The 19,887-nt window shown below is 48.2% G+C and overlaps 1 protein-coding gene and 1 long non-coding RNA gene across 2 annotated transcripts; one reads left to right on the top strand and one right to left on the bottom strand.

The window, feature by feature from the left end:
• Nucleotides 1-3,134: 3,134 nt before the first annotated feature.
• Nucleotides 3,135-7,183, top strand: LOC128087372 (uncharacterized). Its single transcript, XR_008209802.1, has 2 exons — nucleotides 3,135-3,365; nucleotides 3,813-7,183. It is a non-coding gene; the product is annotated as an uncharacterized LOC128087372 (long non-coding RNA).
• Nucleotides 7,184-9,808: 2,625 nt separating this feature from the next.
• On the bottom strand, nucleotides 9,809-13,349 carry NFKBIA (NFKB inhibitor alpha). The gene is made up of 6 exons (XM_052696857.1): nucleotides 13,021-13,349; nucleotides 12,652-12,760; nucleotides 11,996-12,206; nucleotides 11,408-11,496; nucleotides 11,034-11,294; nucleotides 9,809-10,559 (listed from the first exon to the last, which is right to left on the bottom strand). Exons 1-6 carry the CDS (start codon nucleotides 13,332-13,334, stop codon nucleotides 10,512-10,514), a joined length of 1,032 nt encoding a protein of 343 aa, XP_052552817.1. The 5' UTR covers nucleotides 13,335-13,349; the 3' UTR covers nucleotides 9,809-10,511.
• Between the last annotated feature and the right edge of the window lie 6,538 nt (nucleotides 13,350-19,887).

Below are 19,887 nucleotides of genomic sequence, written 5' to 3' on the forward strand. Positions count from 1 at the left end.
GCTTTTTTGGAAAGTATCCTTTGGTTCACTCCACAGCCAGTCCTGGATAACAGCTTTCTGTTCACTAAGATGCAGTCAGCAAATCTCCAAGGAATGGCTTTAAATAGAGCTGGGCTATTTCAGTCCATATAACTGCATGCAGGGAAGGATTGGGCTGCATGGACCCGTGTGGGAATAAAGCAGGAAGCGCTGTCACTGTCTTTTGCATTTCATAGTCAGAGCAGCAGTTGTATTCTCTATTTCCCTTAAATGAAAGAAAAGGCAAAGATGATTCACATCCCATTCCCCACTTAGCCTTGAAGCACTGTTAGTGTGACTAAGGTCCTCGCTGCATCATTTCTTTCTCCATCTAATGCTGAGAAGGGTGATAGCAGGGCAGGCTATGATTAACTGGAATTTCTCAGTGTTGAAAGGCATTTGAGAATGGTCCCAGTGATTAATAAAATGACTTGAGGGGACATAGGAAAATTTGATCCTATAAATTGTTCTCTGAATAGCTTGAACATTTCAAAAGTCACGTGTGTCAGAGCTTGAGAACTGCATTTGCATAGAGCGCCTCTGCAAGTTGGGCTGAGCAAAGGTGAAACCTGATGGAACTGCATGGGCCAGGCCCAGCCAGAAATCCTACTTAATATCCACCTTACTCTGCTCAGGACCCCACAGTCTTTCACCTCACATTATTATATATCACGGATGGAAATCTGCTCTTTTGCTGGAACCTTATGCACCTGAGGAAAGCCCTGCACAGAGGGAGGGCCTGAACAGCAGACATTGGTGGGTACACTTACAGCTGGAAGCATCACACTTTTAACTCTGCCAGTGCTGTTTTTACCAGTTTGTAATCCTTGTGGCCCTGCAAAGGAGAGGACTGGCAGAACCTTCTCCAGGCAGATGCACAATGATATTTGCAAGCAGCCTGAGCCCCAGGGAGCTCACAGTCTGAGTCCTGCAGGCTGCATGCCCATTGCAGGCTCTGCCTTGTTTCCAGGGCAGGTTTGTGCTGGGTCCTAGTGACCTGGGGCACATGCAGACTTGGGCTAGCAGTGGCAGGGCCAGAGGCTTCACTCTCTCAGCCCCTGCTGCTCTCTGTCCCTGGAAAGTGCTTTGATGGATCAGGGATGCTTTAATTATGGCACCCAGCAGCAGGGATAAGATAAACCATAGAGTAGCTACACTTCAGCTTTCCCCACTGCAGACCTGTAGTATTAGTTTTGCTATAAGTATTTTGAGAAGCTAATATCACCCTTGGTCAGGCTCATTAGTATTATTGCAATCCTTAATTGCTGGCTGCTTGCTAGCAAAAACATCTCTTTCCCTCTCCCTCATTCCTTTAGAATTAATCAGTGTGCGCTGTGCTGGCTGCTGGCACAGAGGCTCTCTTGTGTGACACCCGCAGCCTGGCTGGCAGATGGGGAGCACACAGCTTGCAAGGGCTGGGTGGAGCTGGGGCCCACCCTGGGGATGCTCAGAGCCATGCCAGCACCACGTCTGGAATTACACTGGAGATCTTGGTGCTTTGCAGGCACAGGACCCAACAGAATACCTGTTAGCAAAGGGAAGATGCTCTGGGTTTGTGCAGGATCAAGCTTATTAGGTGTGTGACTACAGCTATGCAAGAAATAATTTGGCTGTCAGCACTAAGAGAGAGAGTGACAGTAATGTAGCTGCAAAACTGCATCCTGGGAGAATCGTACTAACTGCTGTTTGATGCAGCTCATGTTGCGTGCATACAGCTCAGATCATTTCCTCTTTCTTCTTCATTTCTTGTAATGCCAAAGGCAGCAATGCGTGTCAAGCTCTCCCTCTTAAGAGCAGATCTTCAGCACCTGTTTCAATCACGTCTTAGAGGGAGTCCAAAGACTCCTTACTCAATGAGACTTTTCAGCAACATTTCTTTCCAGAAGAGCAGTTGGTCTTTGCAGCAAGGCCTATGTGAATCACATGTCACAGCCACACTGCTCCTTTATCTGCATGCTTGTGTATTGCAAGGGGTGAGCAGGTTCAAAATATTTTCCGTGCTGAGGCCCTGATGTGTTGCAGATATTTGCATTTACCATCACTGCCTCTTTTTCACCACTTCACAAAATAAGGTAAAGTCAGATCCCTCACTGGGAGCCAGCTTGCACTTTCCTGCTTCCTCCAGGAGAACTTCTGGAGGCTCAGTGGGAGAGGCGCTGAACTGCTGCTCACTTCAGTGGAACTGGTGGGCAGATGGCGCCTCTCCCAACCTGCGTTAGGGCATACCTCCATTTTAGATCACCCTTTAAAGCTCCCTTTATAGTAGGACCCAGCACTGCTCCATCGTTCTTCACACCCACGCTGTGGTGGTTTGCTGTCTCCCCAGGAAGGATGGTGTCATTCACAGCAGCAGCTTCCCCAAGGCAGCTTGCACTGGTGGACCCCTACTCACCAGGCAGCTCACCACCGCCCATAGGAATGCTGCTTCCAAATGGCTCCCTTGCTAATTTTAGCTGTGCTCAAAGACTCGGATGCTTTGCAGACCAGAGATGAAGATGATATTTCATACAACATTAAGGAAAATCATTAATAAGGCTATACAGATTTATCTTTCCCCCCCTGTGATTACAGCAGCCAAGGGTCCAGTTGTACAGTTAGTGAAGCTGTGGAGATAATGTTTTTCCTAAAGCAATGCTAAGAAGTCCTTTGTGCTGGTGTTTCATGACAAACTTGCTCGCAATGCGAGGGACTTACCCACAGGAAGAGAAGGACAAAATGAGTTCCTTTCATACAACATTGGTGCTAAATGAAAGCATCTGCATGGGAAACACCTAACAGCCCTGGATCCTGTGCACTGGCTTCACGCCTTTGGTTGAATCAGCGTGGAGACATGGTCTAAGTCATGGGTAACATCTTACACACCAGGACACTAACCACAGGGTGCCTGAATCAGCATCCATTAACCTGTGAGAAGCTGTAAGCTTCCAGCCCCAAAACTTCCACCACAACAAAATTCTCTGGATCTATTTTGAAAATATCCCCTCCTGTGAGCTATCTTCTAATGCTGTTCATCTGGAGCAGCCGAAAGACAGAGTCGGTAGATGTAGGAAATAGGATCCACCTGTGTGAGGTGAAGGAATGCCTCAAATTGCAATGGGCAGCTGAGTAGACCTGACTGAAGGCTTTCAGCTGCAAGGCCAACTGAAAACCTGCCCCTAAACAAACCCAAGGAGTTTAATAGCTAGTGTAGAGACTACAATTGGATGCAAATTTTGGGGCTGGCTTTTCACAGATGAGACAGCAAGCCCCAGGTCAGATGTATGCCCAGTTCACATGAGTCAGGAGAAAAGTGGAAGAGGAAATTGTGTTATCACAATTGCAAAAACTTGGGAGAAAAATTATTACAGGTGAGTGACAAAAACATCTGGTGTTTCCAAAGAAACAAAACAAACAAACAAAGAAACAAAAAACCTTGTTTTCTAAGCCTCCTGAGTATTCTGTTTTAGTTCAGGAGTTCTCAATATTATTTTAATCGTTGTTTGTTTGTTTGTTTTCTAACAATAATTGCTTCTAACTAAAGCAAAACAGAATGTTTCCTTTGAAACTGGGGGAAAAACAGCTATTTTGAAGTATTCCACCTTTTTATTAAATTAAACAGAGAGTCTGGTGAAATTGGCATTAATTCTCAGGATGTTGCAGTGCAGGTACATTTGCGCACTTTGCACACCTAAATATTTCTGAAGTGTGCTAGGTGTTATTTGTGCCTTGTTGTTGCTGTGCTGTACTGATATGCTCTTCTCCAGTTTGAGACAGTGTGTGGATACAGCTTCTTCCTCTTATCTGCTACCCTTCAGCACAGCTACGTTTAGGAATGGGCTTCCCAGAACACCCAGTCTCAATGGACCACCTTGAATGCTGCTTGGAAGGAAGGAAGCGCTGAAGACAGCCAACTGCAAAATGATCTGGGTGGCTTCCTCATCCCACTTTGTCAAGAGTTCTCTGAAAAAGGAAATGAAGACTTACTGGTTCCTAACTTCACAGGTCCTTTGGAAACAGAAATGGCTCACAAAGGGAAGCAGATACCTATGCGTTTTGGAGGTCAGCCTCCTTTGCCAGGGCACACAGAATAAAACTAACTGGCTTGGTGTGTTGTCGCCAGGGCAGAAGGCAATGCTGGCAGAAGCGCTGGCTGTGTGTGGCTGTCCACCTCTCTTACCCTGGGAGCAGATTCAAAAATCACACAGTGGGAAAAGCTTAATGCATTTTCATGTGAAAAATAACCACCTTAAGAAGAGGGCCAGGGTCCCACAGGATATGCCAGCATCTCAATGCCAGGCATTTCAGCTTGCTGTTGCTGTAGGGCAAGCCTGTAGGGATGGGAGAATGGATAGGTCTTGGGCAGACAGGCAGTGTGGGATGTTTTGCTACAGCTCAGGAAATTTCCTGAGGCAGTTAGACAGGAGGTGCAGGTCAAGCGTGTTTAGAGGTGAGTGGGTGGTGTGAATCCCCCTCTTCTGAAGAGTTTTCCTCAGACCAAGCTTGGCACAGCCCAGGGTAAGTAGGCTTCATGCAGCTGAGGTGAGATTTTGTTTGCTTTCTTGTTTGCTGGTGCAAGGCTTCTCAGAGAGGCTACTACAAGAAGTCAGGCTGGTGTTTTAGCCTGAGTCCAGAAGCATCAGCCCTGACGCAGATTGGAGTGGAAAGTTCTCCTCTTAGAAAAATTTAAATAAGAGGGTGGTTTCGCTCTGTGTGCTGCTTGGGCCAGGCAGCTATCATTACTGACTTTCAGTCCTTGGTTCAACACATGCTTAGATCTCTAGCTCAGAAATTGCGTGTCCTTTTCCCATGCAGAGAGGAAAAAGACAGCTCAAGTCCTCCTGCACTGTGTGCATGGTGAGCAGCACAGCCCCTTGCTGGCAGCTGCTCAGTGTGGGCTGCCTCTTGTGCAACACCTGGGCAGTCCCAAGTGCAGACAAACAGGCTTGTGAAGCACAGTGCTTGCAGAACTCTTCCCTCCTTCCTTGTGAAACTCCCTCCTCCAAGCTATTGAAATCCTGGGATAATAATTAACTGAGTTAAAACTTACTCTGTAATCATAGCCATGTGCACTTTTCTGGGTGCACTCAAGTTAGAAATGTTTGCGTTTTAAGGCTCTTTCTGTGTGATGATCTTGCAGCACTTAGCATACATTCACTCATTTGTTTTCACATCGTGCTTTGTGTTTTATTTTTGATTGGAGGGATGAGAAGCTTCTTTTCAGGGTGTCCTTTGAAAGACACACAGGAAAATTAATCTCATTACCTTAAACAGGGAACATGAAAAGGATTTAAATTGAAGGTTTGGGGGCCTATTCCTTCTGAGTAAGAACACTAATCCCCAGGTTAAGCTCAATAAATAAGCAGGGTAGCAGCAGGCAGGAGGTGGGACCAGAGTGGGGACAAGTCTGCCTGGAGAGGTGGTGAGACCTCTATGGCCACAAGCAGTGTGACCACTGCTGGGAAAAGTGACAGCATGCATTGCAGCGGCTTGTGATGGCTCTAAAGCAGTGACACAGCAGAAAGGATTGAGCAGAGAAAAACCCATCTTTCTTCTGATCCAGACTGGAAAGTCCTCTTTGGAGAATTGGACAAGCACATGGCCTTGGGACAAACTGAGAGCTGAAGCGAGGGGGAAGAAGGGAAGTCAAACCTCCAGGGAAGGGGTGGTTCTGTTTCAAGCCCTCTGGACTTTGGTTTCTTACACTAAAACCATGTTAAATGTAACAGCTTTTGGTTCTGATGTGCAGGCTTCAGAGAGCTCTGACTGGCTGTTGGAGATGAGGAGAGGCTGTACGGCCGCAGTTCCTGTCCCAAATAAATAAATTAAAGCTGTGGGGTAAAGCCAGCAACTGTTTTTTAAACAGATCAAGATTCTTAGTGTCCTCCCTGCCTTTTGGTGCACTGAGCCTTACTGAGGCAGTCATGCAGCAGGGCCCACTAGCTGTATGTGGGGCCAATTTATTGCTAAACCTTGTGCCTTGGCCCTGTCTGGTCCAGTAGTGCTTCTGTGCTATGTGTGGTATGTTAAATACCAAAGAGTCAACAGGGAGCCATTTCCTAATGATGAAGGGCTGCAGTAGAGCAAGAGTTAAACTCCACACTGTAGGCATTAAATCCTGCGGTGTAGAGTCAAATCTGCAATGTAGGAGTTAAATCTTGAAGCGCAGGCCCCTCATGCTGTGAGCTGCCCAACATGTGGGCTGCCTGTCCTAGCTCTCCTTGTTGAGGGTAGAGAGGCTGAGGTGAGGCATCTGCATCTTCACAATTTGTACAGTGAGTTAAAGAGAAGGGTTCAGAATTTGCTGGGGGGTAAGAGAGGCCTGCAGGGAGCCAGAGTACTGAGGCAAGAGGAAGAGGAGGGTGTGGGAGGAAATAGAGTTCAGACCTGTCTGTGCAATATAAGGAAATATGGGAATATCCCTGAGAGATTATCAAAGAGATCTACAGATATGAGCAAAGGGCACAGGATGGACACAAAAATGCTAGCTCGTGGAGTACAGTGCATGAAAGTGGATGAGTGAATGAGTTCACAGGGAAGCTGGTGCAGGAGAACAGGAGAGACCCAAAGAAAGGGCTCAGTCTGGAATGCAGAGAAGAGCAGGAAAAGGCAGATCGTGCTGCTGGTTGGGAGCAGAAAAGGGGAAGACAAAGGTGCTGAAGACCTGGGCTAATGGAGAGAACTGACCCTGTTAATAACAATAGGTGTGATTACATTAAGAAAAAATACTGAGGGAATTCCCAAGGAATGGGAGAAATGTACTGCTGTGTGCTTGTCCTGGTTCTGAAGAACAGAGGGATGAGGGATCCTGTGTGGGAAGTTCCCAGCAGCTCCAGGGCAGCAATGTCCATGGAGTGAAGGCAGCAAAAGTTGCAGTCCCAGGAGGAAATAGAGTTACGATACCACAGGATAAATCGGAAGGAGAATGTGCTATGAGGATCAGTCTGTAGTCAGGGGCATTTCAAAGGAAGTTATCTGATTGCTTCTTCACACCACTTGTAAGTGGACCGGGGCAATCCTGTCACAAGATGCTGCTGATGTTGGAGGTGTGCAGCAACTTCAGAAGTTTACAAGTTCTGTACAATAAAACCTCATGAAGAACCATCTCACAGAAAGAGGCCACCTTGATCTCTGGCAGTCTTTAAATCACAGGGTTGCTGAAATTAGGAGACTGTGCTCGGTACTGCTTGATAGTTGCTCTTTTTGTATGCTTTTCTGTAGGGCATGCTCCTGGCAGTTGCCAGTCAGGAAACTGAAACTAAACTGAATCGGACCCTGATCTGTATGTGGAATGGATGCTTCTGAACCCTTTAAAGATTACTGAGCCTCATAGTGCCCTGTTCAAGGCGTTCAAGGTGCTGGAAGAAAGTTTTGGGCCAATGTGGAGGAGCATTGGCAGGAGGGAGCAGACAAGTGAGAGCAAGCTGAGTTGTTCTGCTAACAGCAGCCATGGTGGCAGAATGAATGAATGCTTAAGGATCTTCCTTTCCTATTCTCACTAATGAGACATGTCTACAAGAGTGCTAAGAAGGAAGCAGAAGGTTATCAACAAAGCCAGTCTCAAAAGATCTTTCCAAATGGATAGGTGTGGAAAAGAGTGCAGATAAGCAGTGGCTAAGGGCATGTGTCAAAATTTGCTTTCTTGGGAGGTGGGGGGTAACTTATAATGGATGATCTTCACTTCTGTGTTACAGCACAATCAAGTTCCATCAAGTGAAAAGGCGAAACACTGCACTAGCAATATGCCCTGTGGAGTGGCTGCAAATATAAAACATGCCCAAAGCTAGTTTGTGAACAGACACATATTCTCACATTACCCTCTGTTCTATTTGCTTTAAACTGCATTTCCTGCATTTTCACTACTTTGTTACTTTTGCATGACTGATGAAGGCAAACAGTAGAATAAGCAGTACTTTGGCAATGATTTGGTTAGCTGTAGAACTTCCTTGTACAGCAGTACAGCATTTGCTTCATTTATTCAGTCATTATAGAACTCTTATGATGTTATAACTGCACCTGCCTAACGTATTATTTGTCTAAATGTTGCGCTGGGCACCAGGGAACATACAACTGCCTCTGAACGTACTCAACCAGACCGATACTCCTGATAACTGCACTTTTCTCTCTCGCTCCAGCCTTTGAGTAAAAAATATTTGTATTCAGATGATATCTGTTTAAATATTTGTATACCAGGTCTGGCCATGTACCTCAGCACTTCCAGCACATTGATATCTATAGGTGGTGAATGCTTCCAAAGGACCCTGACATAATTTCAAGCCCATGTTTTGTCAGTGGGAAATTGGGACGTAGCTGGATGTTGGAACATTTTCTATTTTCAACTGTTGCAACGTGGTGCTTAATCGAGAAAGGCTGAAATTTGTCTGGGATTCTTTGCTGTAGGTGGATAAACCCCCACCACTTCATCCACAGATCAGATTTAGTAGGTGCTATATCTGCAGGAGTGCAGGGTGAGGCCCAAAGCCCCAGAAAAAAAGATTATTGCACGGACCCAGTCCTGGAAAATGTGCAGGCTTGAACTTCAGGCATAGCCCTTTCTACAAGAAGGAAGTTCCAGTGTGTACACCTGGGCAATTCTAATGCTATGAGAGCGGAGGGGAAGTATAAATGACTCAGGATTACAATTTCTGTACAGTCACTTCCACAACAGCCTTTAGCTCCCATGCAAATTAAGAAGCACCAGGCAGTTGCAGTGCTCTTCCTCATACCAAACAGCCCTTTGCACAAGTTGTATCAGAAATCCCTCATGGGAGAGGAAAAGGGTCTCCCTGGGCAAGCTGGAACCATCACCGCCCACACTGGCTTTTAAGCCTGGCCAACTGCCAGCTGCACGAAAGTCCCCTGGCTGGTGCTCCTAGCAGAGCTCTGTCCTGCGTCAGCAGCTCTGACGCACTCCACCCTGATCCCAAGGTTGTGGCACAGGTGAAATGCAGCCCGAAAGCTGGCTGTGGTCATGCTTCACTCAACTGAGCGATTGCTTTATGTTCATCACATACTGTTCCAGTATCTGCAGCTAAAATTAGGCCTGCTCTGCACCACACTGCCAAAAGGCGATCAGATGCAGATGGGAGTTTAAGCAGAATTATTCCATCTGCACTAATTCCTGGTGAAAACATAGAGGAATAACTTAAATGTGTTAAGGGCACCTATTTCATAGCTGTAGGCTGGGCAGGGAGAGCTGCAGCTCCCACAGCAGGGAGAAGGGGAGGCCCCCACCCGCAGTTTGGGGAAAGGCAGCAGTGCTCGTTCCCGGGCATGCGCTCCTTCCTGCGGAAATCCCCGCTGGAAAGTCTGAAGGTGTCCAAGTTCAAAGCAGATTCAGGCTGTGATAAATGAGAGGGAAGGCAGGCACAGGGCTGCTCTGCAAACGTCCCTGAGCAAGTCAATACAAGAGTAACCAGGTTTCAAAGCTGTGCTCTGCATCCTCACTGCACCCCGAGACACCAGGAGCTGGAAAAAAGGTGCCCCTAGAGCAGGCACCTCTCACTGAAGATAGACTCAGTCTCTCCATAGCATGTACAATCTGGCACTTGTGCAGCAGATGGGGAATCCCAACCCCCTACCCGCCTGCAACAACCAGCACAGGAAGCTACACCTACGTGTTGCTAAAATTAGCTGCAGCAGAAATGCTGGGAGCTGAAAGCTGCTTACATGTCCTACTCTTCCTGTAGTGAACTACCCAAAACCCCCCAGCCTCTGACCCCATATGTTTACTACATCAGCTATTACTGAAAAAGCTGACCATGTGGATCCCATGCAGCTCATGATGAGATGGATAATGAACTGTTTCGAAGGCTGGGTACAGAAATTTGCCTTTTTTAATAAATACATATCTCACAGGTACCAAAATAATTATAAACAAAAATGTACAGTATTTACATTCTTTACAGTTGCTAAAAAGTGTAGCAATTATGACACACATGGTGTGAAACACACAGTTTCCAATGCCCACAGTTAACATCATTGCTACCTTCCTCCCAGCAGCCAGGTCACCTTTCCCATGGTCAGACTTCTCCACCTGCTGCACCTCAACCCTGAGCAGCCAGGGTCAGGGAGCAGGGCACAGCAGTGCCTTAACCTAATGCCAACTTCACAGTCTTGAAGCAGATGGGACGTTTGTGCAGGCCTGTCTTGCCACCGAGGGGATGAGCACTCCTCACAGCACTTAGTGTCACAAGGCCGCTCTCAAATGCATTTTTTACAGTACATTGGACGTGCAGTCTGTTATCCTCATGCAGCAGAGAAAATTAGATAATGTAGCTCTTTATCAGATGGTGTGCACGTTCACTGATCTCTTAACAATGTTAAACATCCCATTCCTGTTACTGAAGTACAGGCCAGAACATGGAACCTGTTAGCATGACGTGCTCCTGGCTGGGCAGTGTAGTATCTCAGTACTTTTTTCTCCTTCGAGTATAGACTTTCTTTTTAAATGAAGAAAGTCAGGCTTTTTTTTCCTATACATATGTACATAGTCACTTTTCACAGAAACTTCAGCTTTAAAATGTCAGCTGTCTTCCTCCAATACAGCAGTCATCATACATAAGCTGGAAGAAAAACAAAATGCTGTTAATGCCAAACTCCTACTAGGAGTATCCCATCTACTCTGGGACAGCAGCCAAATTCTACATGCCCTAACTCCAGTATGTCTGCAACTTACACACTGAAATGGTTACATTTGCTATTTAACAGCACTAAGACTGTCACAAAAACAAACGCTGAGAAGTCCGAATCCACTCATTAACTATTTTATGTCATGAAGTTCTGTAGTATACCTACAGAGAAATCACACAGTGTGAAACTACCCTCTGTTCCCCAGTGTATTATTTATATTTCACTCTTAAGCTCATTCTATTTATATCCTTGCCCTAACCGTCACTCCTGTGATGGTTGGCAGCACAGCCTTACTTCATGGGCTGTTATCCCAAAAAGTTTTATAGGGAAGAGGTCATCCCTGCAACACCAGCCAAACAACGGGCAGGATGTGACTCCTCTCTTGAAAAGAAGCAAACAGTACTTACTTCATCCTCTGTGAACTCTGGCTCTGATTCACTGCTCTCCTCATCCTCACTTTCAGGCAGTATCTGCAGGTCAGCTGTGGTCAGCAGCTTCAGCTGCTCCTGTATGCTGGAGTTATCTCGTCCCCATGTGAGCTGATATGGAGAGTAGCCCTGATAGGTCACTTTGTTCACATCGGCCCCATGTTTCACCAGAAGTGACACCAGGTCTGAGTTCTGCAGGTCTACGGCTAAGTGTAGTGCTGTTCTCCCATTGCATGGCTCCTGTTTGGAAACAACATGAGGTACTGCATTAGGGGAGTGAGACTTAGCACTGTCACACCTGTTGATTCTTCTGACTAGACAGCTCAGTCAAATTCATATTGTAAAGTACATACCTGAGCATTTACATCTGCTCCTAAGGACAGCAGGTATTCGACAACAGCCAGGTATCCTTGAATAGATGCCAAATGGAGACATGTATGTCCTGGGAGATAAAAATGAAGGCAAAATTTGAGTAAGTCTTACCTAATGTCCCATAACTTGTTTAAAGTCAGGATGATAGGACAGGACAGTATCTAAGTTTGTAAATTAACCAGGGCAAAACACATTTTTCAAAACAGCTTTCCAGCTTCTGTTAAGTATGGATAACTGGGTTGGATTTTGGAAATATTTCTTAGAGGCTTTATTCCAGTGTTTAACTGTGCCTTACTGTAACAACTAAAAATTAAAGGAAAAAAAGAAAAAAAAAAAAAAAGGAACACACAAAAACATAACTGCAGAGTATGCAGTTATGCAGAAGTACTCACTAAAAATACAAAACTTAAGGCCCATGAGAGCCAACGATCATGAGCAAGAAGGCCCAGAAGGCTGAACCCATGACATCTTAAGGAAGTCAGATACTGCGTTGCTTTGGGGCCTCCTCAGCACTGCAAAGGGAACGAGATACTTCTCAAGAGGTCTCTGCCAGAGCAGCGCGAGCGTACCATTGTAGTTGGTGGCCTGCAGGACAGCGAGGAGGTGGTGGGGCTGGCAGTGCTGCGTGAGGACGCTGACGCTGCGGATCGAGCCTTGCTGGCACGCGATGTGGAGTGGGGTGTTCCCACGGAAGTCCCTGACATCCAGGTCGCAGCCAGCCTTCAGCAGGTGCTCGGCGATTTCAGGCTGGTCTGTGATTACCGCCAGGTGGAGTGGAGTCTGCAGGCAGGAGGGAACACACAGCTTTGAGTTACGTGACAAGTGAGGCAAATGTCCAAATACACAAACCATGCAGTGGCTTTTGAGGACTTCTGCCCAACTGCAAGTACTGCAAGTCAGGTCTTCATGCTTCCTGGCACAGCACACTGCTGCTCTTTAGTCTGGAAGCTATGGATGTGGGGCTCTCCAGATATCAGACATTCCATCTATATGAAGGACATCATTAACATCCCAATGGAGAGGAATACAATCCATTGTATCGGATATGGAAAATGTAAGAGGCTGCAGTAGGACAAAGTGCTGCATCCTCACTGCTCAAAGTGGGCCAGGTGCTTTCCCCAACGTGGGCTCCAACTTAGCATCCATCCAACTACAGAGAAACTTTTCCAAGGGAATTCCCCGCGGGCCTTTTGTGGGGGCGGCCCGGGCCGGGGGTGCAGCGTACCTGGCTGAGGTTGTTCTGGAAGTTCAGGAAAGCGCCGTCCCCACCGGCCTGCCGGATCACCTCCAGGCTCAGGGCCTTTTCCTCGTGAATGATCGCCAAGTGGAGGAAACTGCACCGAGAAAAAAAGGAAGCACCCTACGTGAGCCCCAAATCCCCCCGCGGGACGTGGCTGACGCGGCGCCCGGGTCACGGCCGCAGTCATGTGCACGTTTCGAAAGCCGGGGCTTTCGGCGGCCGGGGCTTTCCGCGCCGCGGAGCCGCCTCTTCCTGGCGCCGCTCCAGGGACTTTCCGCGCTCTGCTCCGCTCCCCGCCCGGCGCCTCCCCGCCGCCGGCGCGTCCCGGCCCGGCCTCCCGCGGCCCCGACTTACGTGTCGCCGTCCTCGGTGAGCTGCTGGGCCCAGGCGTGTGGCCGAGCGGGCGGCTCGCGGGGTTGCAGACGGATGTCCTCCAGCTCTCGCACCAGCTGCCTGTACTCCTCCTCCTTCATGGAGTCCAGCCCGCTGTCGTGGCGGTCGTCTGGCGGCAGCAGCCCGCCCTGCCGCTCCTTGCGCGGCGGCTCGCAGCCCTCCACGGCGGGCGGCTCGGCGGGGCGGTGGGCGCTAAGCATGGCGGCGGGGCTGGCGGGGCGGCGGGACGCCGCGGCTCCTGGTGCTGGCGACGACGTCTCGAGACAGGCAGGCATCCGCGAGTGAGCGGCGGCGGCGGCAGCGAGCGCCTATACACCCCGGCGAGGGGATTTCTGCGGGGGAGGAGCCGCCGCCGCGGGAATTTCCAGCCACTCGGGCGAGCCCGGTCCTGCTCGGCGCCAGGGGCGGGCAGGGGAGGGACGGGGCCGGCCCAACTCTGCCCGGCCCAGCCCAGCCCAGCCCGGCGGAATTCCCTGCCGCGCCTGCCGGGGGTGCTCGGCGCGGGGAAGTACTCGCCGTCCCGCTGAGTAACGCGCTGCTCGCGGTACTTCCCTGCGGCGCCCGGCCTGCTGCCCTGCGCTGCAGCCCGCCCGGGGCTCCCCCGCCCGGCGCGGGATGAGGGCCTCCCCGAGGGGGCATTAACCAGCGCTCATCTGGCGTGCGTCGGACCGAGGGCGGATTTAGGCCTTCTGGTGGCGAGGTGGCGCTGTAAAGCCCGTCGCTGCCCAGAGGGGTGGATGCTGAGGCTGCGGTCAGCGCGCTGAGCACCTGCTGTGCTGCTCCAAGTGCTCCGTCCTTGTGCCCGCGTTGTCCCAACAGCACCCACACCTGCCCTCTGGCGCTGCCTGTCCTGCAGCAGTCTCGGGGGAGGGAAGCTCCACGCAGGGCCTAGGGCTGCAGGAGAAGAGCTTGTCTGCGTTGACCGCAGGTCCCAAAGCCTTGAGTGTGTCACAATGCTAATAATTTATTTGAGAGATCCATGCTATTGTGCATGACTTGTGTTAAACTGTCACGCTAGCTGCAGGCCTGCAGGTATGGCATCAGCCTTCAGGACAACTCACCTTCTGCTGTGGAAGATTTTAATCTGTCTCTGTGATATGCAATGGGAAGGAAAGTCATGCTCCGCTCTGTGCATGCAGTTCTTGCCAATGACTATACAGAACCCTTCAGAACAGTTGTGAAAATTTAAAAAACAAAACAAACAAACAAAAAAACCCTTTTTTTCCCCCTTAAAAAGTGATATATTCTGTCTGCATCCTTGTTCTCTGAGTCCACTTTAATTTTTTCTTCTCTGCTTTTTACTGATGCCCTCCCATCTGCTTGCAATGAGAGCTGGCTGAATGCAGCCTCCCACAAGGATTAAAGGCAGTATGGGGTTTAGTGATGCTGAATTTTTCCCTGGTGAATTTCTCTGCTGCTTCTCAGATGTGGGGGATTCCCATCAAGAATTTTTCTCCTCTTGCAGCAATTGCTGGCCTGGCTGACTAACTGCCTGAGATGTGCTCTGACCACTTTCCCGTGGGATGGTGTCCCTCTGCAAGAGGCCCTGGGAGAAAACCTAAAGATGAAAGGGAGAGGAAGAGCAGAGAGGGCACATGGGTTCCTGAAAACATCTGGTCTTGGTTTCCAGCCCGTCCATACCATTCCTGGCCTTTTTCTCATTATTCATCTCAAGGCCTGGGACAGCCCGCTGGTGCTTTTGGGCAGGTTTAAAAAAGCCAGGCAACTTTTTCTTGTATAGGTTATAGGGTTATGAAAGTTTTGCAAGCTTCTTGAAAGGGTTTCCCCTTTTTAATGTAAATTGGCAGGGGGAACTTAATTACCAAATGAATCTCCTCCTGCCTGCCTCATGGCAGCGCAGGGAGTTGGGCACAGGCCTGAGTTGAGCAGCCTCCCATCAGGGTTCTGCTGGAGCCATACAGAAATTACACTGCAGAACTTCCCATCCACATTGCAGCAGCTGGAAACCAAACTCAGCAAAACAAGTTCTCTGCCTCTGCAAATTACTTCCAGCTGCTGTCACAGGCAACCTCAGGCTATTTTTAGAAACCATTTGCCAGGCCTCATTTTGGAAGCACACGTGTCGAGGTGTACTTGTTTTACGTATGTCTGGGAGCTGTGGTGCTTCAGACAGTTGTAGATGGTGGAAAGGAGATGGCAAAATGATTTCTGGCTGGAAAGGTCAGCCCACTTCCTGCTGGCTGCAGTGCCCCAGCCATGCCCTTGGCAGCGGGGGCTGAGCTTCAGGGCCAGTGGGTGCAAGTCTGTGTAGCATGTTTACTGACGCCTATTTTGTTTTGAGTTTTGCTCTAAGAAAATGAGTTAACAGTAGCTCTGACAGTCTCACCACAGGGCCCCAGGCTGGTGCCCAGGCTGTGAGGCAGCCAAGAGCTCAGATCAAGGAGCAGCCCTGCCGGTGCCCCAGTCTCTGTGTGAAGTAGCAGGCAGCCAGTGGATGACAGGACAAGCAGGATCTATTAAAACAAATAAAGCTGCTATCTTCTCTGTAACTCCTCTCAGCTAACAATGTTGTTTACATTATTTGCCTAGAGGGAGAGCATAAGCTTGTAGGAGACAGAGTGACAAAGGTTTTGAAGTTGTGGGGAGGTCATTGGTGCTATTTTTATACTGCTGAGGCAGTATAAAAATAAATATTTTCTTGCTGAAAATTAACTAATTCTATCAATCATTCTGTACAATTTTCCACATAGTCCACAAGCACGAATAAATATGATAGAAAGAAACAAGCTCAGCTTTTCAGTGTGTCATTTTCGGTTGCCCGCTGCTCAGATTTGCTGCATGCCCCTCGCTTGTATGCTGCATGCCCCTAGGATCAGAGCAGCCATTCAGACCCAGGACAGGTTAGAGTGAGTTGCCACGGTCTGTGCCAACCTGAAGGCCTCTATCCTCTTGCATATGCTGGTTTAATAGGTCTGTTCTGAATGTACTCATCTCACAGGAGTGCTTTTCACACTCATCATCTTGAGACCCAGGGTATTTGCATTTTGTATTTGTGACTATGTTAGGAGTCCCTACTGCCTGAAGGAGGCAGTTCTGTGGCACTCAGTGAAGGGCTGTGCAGATGCTCTGCAAATGGCTCCTTCTCCTTGTTACACGAACATCACAGTACAGAGGGCATTCCCAAAGCAAAGGGCTACCGGAAAAGTGCTGTGCCAATGCAAAAGGCTGGGACTGTGTGGGTTTGCACCTGGTACCTGAGGACTGGATTTTGCAAAAGTTCCCTCTGCCCTAAACACCCCATCTGCTGTGCTGCCAGCTTGCGGGGAATATGTTTGTGGGTTTTTTTTGTCTCTGGCTGGCAAGGTTCAGAGGCAGTCTTGCGTGCCTGACTGCTGGAAAGGGGCAGTAAGATTTTAATCCATTTTTGAAGTACATGAAAGATTCTCGTGCTGCTTCCTCAAGCAAACACATTAAACTGCAATTTCCTGATTGCCACACTAATCATGAGAGCCGTCTACTGCTGTCTCTGTGATGCTGTTGATTTACCAGAGTTGGTCCCTCAACTTTGTGCTTTTGTGATTGCCACTGCAGATATCTGTTAACTCTTTCCACCCACTTAATCTCAGGGATTGTGAATGTCTAGGAGTAAACATAAGAGGAAAGGGAGTTCACAGCATTCACGAGGATCTTGGCCCAGGCTAAAAACAAAAGCAAAGCAAAGCAGTGCAATAAACCCACTGCCTGCATGTGTTGGTCCAAGTGAGGCGCCCCTTTTCTAATCTGTGTGCCCTTTTGGAATAGGATTCCCCTTTATTTATTTGAAGGATTAAAGACTTTGTTGTTCAGTGGAAGCTAGGAAACAGTAGCTAGAAAACACTTATTCTGACAGTGTTTTGCAATTAAAATCAGCTTACCTTGGCCTCTCATCTACAGCTGCTAGAGGGGTAAGGACTAGACAGCATTCAGTTCCAAAGTCTTTGTCCAGAGCTGAACGAGGACGTTTCCCTCCTGCTTTCCAATAATAATTTGACTGTTGCTAATTTGAAAGGATTTTTTAGAAGCCCATGTGGGCACAAGAGACTTAAGCACAGATTATTTTTATCAGCTCACAGTGTTACACGTGGGCTGTTCACCTCCCCCTCATGTATTTTTGACTGGGAACTGTCAAAGAACAGCCCCAAAACTGTGAGCTGTGGATACAGAGGAAACATTTATCTATCTTATTCAGGCTGACATGATAACCAAGCAAACTACGTGGGAGGTACTTTTTCAGCATGAATAGCCAAGGTCCAAATTAAGTCATTTAAAATCTTAAGGCTGTTCCACAGTTAAAGAAATGGAGCTCACCAGGGTATCCAGCCAGAGCTCCACAGTGTTGTTATGTTATGTAGATTTCTGACTGACCACGCTCAGTTCTGGTTTTATTTTTAGGCTGTGTCTTATTTTTGATGTCTCTTAAATTGACTGTTGCATCCCTGGGAAGATCTGCATTTCTCTCTGTGAACTGTGGGGCTGTTTATAAATCCATTGCTTGCATGTTTGGAGATCCTTAGGGATGAGATGTGTGATATAAATTTAAAATGCTTTTGTTGTTATGCCTTAGGGGTAAATATAGGTCACTTCATTTGAAATCTGCTACCACTTGGAAGGCAAGTTTTCTCTGGTGTCATTCCCATTTCTCTGCATGGAAGTTTTGTTACAGCACGTTGCTCGCAGTGCCTTTGCCTTGAGCTGATGCTTGTTGCCTGCTGCAGAAGAACGTGCTGCCATGTATAAGAAAAGCTGTGGAGTGTGAGGGGGAACACAGGCAAGTCTCGTGGGCTTGTAGTACAACTTCCCCCTCAGCAACACAAATAACACTGCTCCCCATCAGCATGGCCCCTTCTCCTACAGCAGAGTGGAAGCACCTGAAACAGAAAACACCAACTGGAAGCATGCTGACAATTACAAAGGGACTTTCCCCTGCAGGCAGCTGTGACATGTGGTAATATTACCTTCTCTAGTTTTTCCCAGCAAGAAGGAAGCTTGCAAAGGTGGGGAAAGAAGTTCCATGGGACTGTGCAGAAAAGCGGTGCTGTAGGAATTCCGGGCAGGGCTCCTGTCAGGCACGGGGTTGTACTGAGATGTTATTTTCCTTTCTGCTTGAATTTGGGATATAGAAAACTGAAGCTGGGTCTAGATGTGAGTTTCCCTGTGGTACAAGATGGTATTTTGAGCAAATGGAATGCCTGAGCAGGGCAGGTGAAGCAGGGCTGGCTGCAGTCTGAGTCCAGGCACTGCAGGCCTCGCTTGTTCTTATGTCTAATGTTGGTGGGTGCAAAGGCTGCACTTCATCCCAGTAAGCAGATGTGCTGCTTATATGGAAGTGGCTGAAGCAGCTGGAGCCCTCTGCAGAAAGCAGCCACAGGGCAGCCTGAATTAGAAGCTGAGTTGTGTGTGGGCTCAGGGATTTCCCTGAGGACGGATGTGGCAAATACAGGGGTTAATTTACCAAGTGCTGTAACTGCATCTGTGAGATAGCAGGGGAACCAAGGGGAAGGAAGCAGGAAATACTAGACAGAATACAGAGAGCATAACCCTGAGGAGGAAAAAAAAAAAAAAGAGGAAAAAAAAAGCACCACATAAAATGAACTTTGGGCTGGGTGCTTCCTGAAAAAACCTTGGGACTACAAACAGAGGTCTTGAAGTTCATTCCTGCTGTGCACACCCTCTGCAAATGAAGAAGTCTTTGGCTGGCCCCAGGCCCACTTCTCCCCACCATAAAGCGGTTGCTGGACTGGCACCAGAGAGGACTTTGCTTCACGTACCACAGTGTGGCATGCTCCTGACAGAAGCTCCTTTTTTTCTGGACTAGTTTTGGAGCTGCCTTTGCCTTCAGGGAATGCAGGCAGTTTGGCCAGGGTTGGATATGTTTTCATACAATGTTCTGCTGTTCCAGCCCATGCTTCCTTTGACTTGACAAAAGACTGCTGCTGAGCAGGGCTGCATGAGGGCTGAGTTACAGAGAGCAGGGATCACTATGAGCACTGCACATAGTGTTGGTGTGTGCCCATGTCCTCAGGTGCTGGAGTCCCCCAGCTGCACCTGGAAACACAGTAAGGAGTCTACAGTGCTGGGCTGGGAGTCATTAAGAGGGCTCTGGAAGAAATAGGAACAGATGGAGATGCCATGCAGATGTTTCAGCCTGAACTGAGTTTAAATTTCTCTCTCTCCAAGGTTGGATCAATTCCTGGGATGACTCAGTATATGCCTTTCAGGGCCCTGTTTTCTTCAGATTTAGTGGGTGATGCTTAGAGAGGTTGGGCTTTGATGTTTCCCAGGTGGAAACATCTCTAAGATAAGCTCCAGTATTCCTACTTTGTGCACAGGCCCCATGGAGACATCTGGAGGCACACAGTGTAGTCCTGATGGCACACATGCCTGTCTTCCCTAGGTGCTCAGTTAGCCAAGCTATCTCAGTTCTGTTTAACCCTGATGGGTGGAGGGAGAAATAGTTCTCCAGTAGCTCCTTTCCTGAGGAGCATCCAGAGGGACACACATATGCTGCCCTATGGACAGGATGCAGCTCTGGGAGGGGGACTGGGCAGACAAAAGCCTGTCCTCTGGCGGTCAGCTGCACACTAGTTTCAGCTGCATCATCACAGTGAGTCATTCAATAAAAGCAATTAACTGAAGAAATATCACTGAACTACAATAATTATCCAAATGTCCTACCATTGACCATTCAGATTGTATAAACAAATCCACACAATCAATTGTGTTAGTGAATGCTAATTCAAATCTAATAACATCCTGGTTTATTTGATTATGTATAAAGAATTTACCTGCAGAGTTGATGCAGGATGGGCTGGGGAGTAGCCAGGTGCT

This window comes from Tympanuchus pallidicinctus, unplaced genomic scaffold, assembly GCF_026119805.1.
Source record: "Tympanuchus pallidicinctus isolate F22 unplaced genomic scaffold, pur_lepc_1.0 scaffold3, whole genome shotgun sequence".
In the NCBI taxonomy this organism is placed as follows: domain Eukaryota; kingdom Metazoa; phylum Chordata; class Aves; order Galliformes; family Phasianidae; genus Tympanuchus; species Tympanuchus pallidicinctus.